Source organism: Pygoscelis adeliae, unplaced genomic scaffold (genome assembly GCF_000699105.1).
Source record: "Pygoscelis adeliae isolate BGI_AS28 unplaced genomic scaffold, ASM69910v1 Scaffold36, whole genome shotgun sequence".
NCBI lineage: Eukaryota > Metazoa > Chordata > Aves > Sphenisciformes > Spheniscidae > Pygoscelis > Pygoscelis adeliae.
Window position 1 is genome coordinate 5,552,445 of NW_008824934.1, and position 4,010 is coordinate 5,556,454.

The 4,010-nt window shown below is 43.1% G+C and overlaps 1 protein-coding gene across 1 annotated transcript in view; it reads left to right on the forward strand.

The window, feature by feature from the left end:
- The window catches only part of UBR4 (ubiquitin protein ligase E3 component n-recognin 4), a 77,511-nt gene that overhangs the window by 66,719 nt on the left and 6,782 nt on the right, over positions 1-4,010 (forward strand). Inside the window, exons 100-103 of the mRNA XM_009325313.1 lie at positions 65-178; positions 471-613; positions 922-1,047; positions 2,186-2,380. Coding sequence (XP_009323588.1) covers positions 65-178; positions 471-613; positions 922-1,047; positions 2,186-2,380 — 578 coding nt within the window. The remainder of the gene's footprint in view (positions 1-64; positions 179-470; positions 614-921; positions 1,048-2,185; positions 2,381-4,010) is intronic.

Below are 4,010 nucleotides of genomic sequence, written 5' to 3' on the forward strand. Positions count from 1 at the left end.
AATGGTGGGGATGGTGGTGGTCATCATTGTCTTTTTAACCTGCTTGAGTTGTTCTCCCTTTCAGACGAATGAGAAGGGTCAGGTAGTGACCAAGACTGCGCTGCTTAAACAGATGGAGGAACTTATAGAAGAACCAGGTCTGACTTGCTGCATTTGCCGGGAAGGATACAAGTTTCAGGTAAAGTGAGATACATTTGCAAAGCCCTCTCACCAGCTGAGGGGACTTGCCAGTATCCGGCTGCACAAGGGTTGGTGCGTTGGCTCTGGGAGATCAGGAAATCTCAGGTTTGGTTCTTGGGATCAGTAATTCCAGAGGTGGTTGGGAAGTGGAAGTGTGTTTCCAGTGAAAGCTGGAAAAAGTCTGAGGTAGGGAACAGGAGAGATGAAATTCAGTGCAGTGTCAAAATAGTACTAAGTGTGAACTGTTACAGAAGCGAATGATCTTTAACATAGCTGTTGTGTCATTGCAGCCTACGAAAGTCCTAGGTATTTATACTTTCACCAAACGTGTTGCACTAGAGGAGTTTGAGAACAAGCCCCGAAAACAACAGGGATACAGCACAGTCTCTCACTTCAACATTGTCCACTACGATTGTCACCTTGCAGCTGTAAGGTACGTTCCGATCACAAGCTGGATAGTGGCGGTTGATGTTATTTTCCACGGTGGTTTGGGAGCATGGCACTTGGCCTTGTAACTCGGGATGGGTTTGCTTATGAGTTGATCACTTTGCAGCCTGGAGACAGCCATGGGCTTCTCTGTTCTGGGCTGCTTTAATGTGCCAAATAGAGGTCAGGCCTGGACACTGAAAAGTGAAGCCCATAACTTAAAGAAGCTGTGGAATTGTCAATTTTTGATGGTTTCTTAGACAAAAACTTGCATACTGCCAACTTGCTTGGGTGTGGCTTGCTGTCTCAATACAGACTTGCTCGTGGCCGTGAAGAATGGGAGAGTGCAGCCCTACAAAATGCCAACACCAAGTGTAATGGGCTCCTGCCAGTCTGGGGACCTCATGTGCCAGAGTCTGCTTTTGCTACTTGCTTAGCACGGTGAGTAGAAAAAGTTACTTCTCGAGCTGTTTCACGTTTGGATAGGTGAGTCAGTACGTTACCACAGAGGCATGCTAGTTTCAAACCATGGAATCAAAGATGATGGCAGCTAAATCATAGAATCATAGAATAGTTTGGTTGGAAGGGACCTCTAAAGGTCATCTAGTCCACCCCCCCTGCCGTGGGCAGGGACATCTTCAACTCGATCAGGTTGCTCAGAGCCCCGTCCAACCTGACCTGGAATGTTTCCAGGGATGGGGCATCCACCACCTCTCTGGGCAACCTGTGCCAGTGCCTCACCACCCTCAGCGTAAAACATTTCTTCCTTATCTCTAGTCTAAACCTACCCCCCTTTAGTTTAAAGCCATTCCCCCTTGTCCTGTCGCAACAGGCCCTGCTAAAAAGTTTGCTGCCATCTTTTTTCTAAGCCCCCTTTAAGTACTGATTGGCTGCATTTAAGTAATCTTAGTAAACCTGAGCCATTTCAGATCCTACCATCAAGAGTACATCTCCTAAAAAAGTGCAGGTGTCTGTTTGCTTCTTCGCTTCATATAAATAAATAAATTCATTACCTCCTTAGCCCCCAGTCACTCCTGAAGATGCAGTGTGCAGTAACAATGTTGATTCATTTGCGGCCCAGTGACCCCCTGCTTTACAAAAGAAACCTGTCTGACACCAACAGATTCCCTTGTGTAGATTTCTAAACCTCTGTTGGATGGTAGCGAGTTACAGTAGCCTGACCGCTTACCTAGAGCAGATGGAGATGGTTCATCCTGTTGTCAATATTCTGGTCCACCTTGTGCAGGGTTTGTACAGTCACGTTAGAAATCAGGAGTGGTAACATCTTTAATGCATTTCAGCCAGGGAGCTGTATCCCAAGCTCTGGACGTGGGAAAATAGTATTGATGAGTGTGTATATATGTATGCAGATGGAATTGGCTTTGCCAGAGTAAGCTGAGAGCCTCCCTTTGGGGATGTTAAGTGAAAGTAGCAGTGCTTGCATTTTTATATCCTATTCATTCTTTAAAGCTTTTCTGTGAAATACTGGCTCAGATTCTGAGCTGTGGTGTGGAAGAAGAAACTTTATTAAACTTTTTAAAGGGTTTTTAATAAAGTAACACTTACTGCTGTTTTTCAGACACAACACGTACCTCCAGGAATGCACAGGGCAGCGGGAACCCACCTACCAGCTCAATGTCCATGACATTAAACTGCTATTTCTCCGTTTTGCAATGGAGCAATCATTCAGCGTAGATACTGGAGGAGGAGGAAGGGAGAGCAACATACACCTCATTCCGTACATAATCCACACGGTGCTCTACGTCCTCAACACGTCAGTACCTTTCTCTTAGCCACAACCTCTGCCTTCCACTCTTAGTCTCAGAAAGGTCTATAAGGGCTGCAATCTGGGCTTTGTTACATGGCAAGAAAGATGGGAAATCACACAAAAGTTTTAGGAGGAATCAAATTGCACATCTTAAGCAGACTGTTAGAGATTTACATTGTTTGGAGTAAAGCATTGCCGCCTGAATATGCAGGATAACAGGGAACCTATTGAGTAAAACCAATTGGGAATTAGCTTCACTTTCCATTCTAGATGTAATTATTACCTCTGGGGTGAGCAACAGGGTTATTAGATTAAAGAAACACTGCCAGCTTAATTTTCTCTGGAGCAGACAGAAGAGAGACACTATGATGAAGTAATTGTTACTTGAAAACTTAACCCTGGTATCATTTTATCTGATGTTAAAATAACAATCGGTTTTGGTTTGGGTTTTGACATACTGGAATTATCCTGTAGTGGTCAGGTCCATCAGATTTTCCTGACATTTTTAAGAAATTTTTTTTAATCATTATTGTTAACCAATAAACAGCAGCATAGGAACACTTCTGCTGAAGTGTTTCAGTAAGATCTTATTTATGCAAAGCATAGTAAGATAAGGGCATGCTTTGTCTTGACACTGTCTAAGTGTACAAATCTATAGGCACCTAAATGCTTTGGAATGCATGAGCTGGTTCTGATAATACAGTACCCCGTGTGAAAATGTAATGCCCATACGCCTTTTACTTGTGTAGTTAGATACTAGAAAGTAATACTAATTAGATGAGGGTATAAATGTTAAAACATACACCTCTTCAACCAAGGTCACTCCAAATGGAGTGCAATGAAATCTCTCTCACTTTCCTGCCTGGAACTAATCAACGTTTTGGCTTTAATACAGTTTGTCCATTGTTTTTAATATCTATCTCCAGATCCCTGTGCTATTGTTTTCTGAGTCCCTTGGGAGACAAATAAATGAAACTATTCTTTTCATCTCGTTAGTCTGCTTAGTGGCACCAGAGAGCCCAGAACCCGCTGTGCGGCTGTTGTATCAAAATGCATTATGTAGTTTCCAGACATTTTTTTCTAAAGACACATTCGATATGAAATGGAGAAAATGAAGAGCTACTAGTTGGCTACCAGCTGCATCATGTAGCAAATTAAAAGGTCACACAAGGCTGACACTCAGATGCAGCTTTATCTGCTAGGGATACTGCTCGAACCTTACTGATAGGGAGGGTATATCTAACTTAAAAATAGAGGGACCTACCTGGCTGGCAGCCTCTTTCTGATGGAGTAGAGCAATAGACTGTGGTGAAGTGTGATACATCTTTGCAAGGTCTACTGTAACAGAGTTTGCACAGTCAGCTCTGGGGTGTCAGCACTCCTGAAGAGACTGGAGCTAGGGGAAAGGAAAAAAATTACATATATAAGCTTACAGTAAATACACTATCTTTTTGGTTTTGAAATGGGCCTGTATCTTCTCTGTGATTGCTTTTGCGGTAGATGAGTAACATAAATTGATTCTAAGGTGTGGCTGTAGGAGCTGCAGTCACGTGCTTAGTGTCAGATGGGAGACGGTACAACCTAAACACATGGAGTGGCTGTCCTGACTATTTTTTCTCTAAAAAAAGGAAAAATA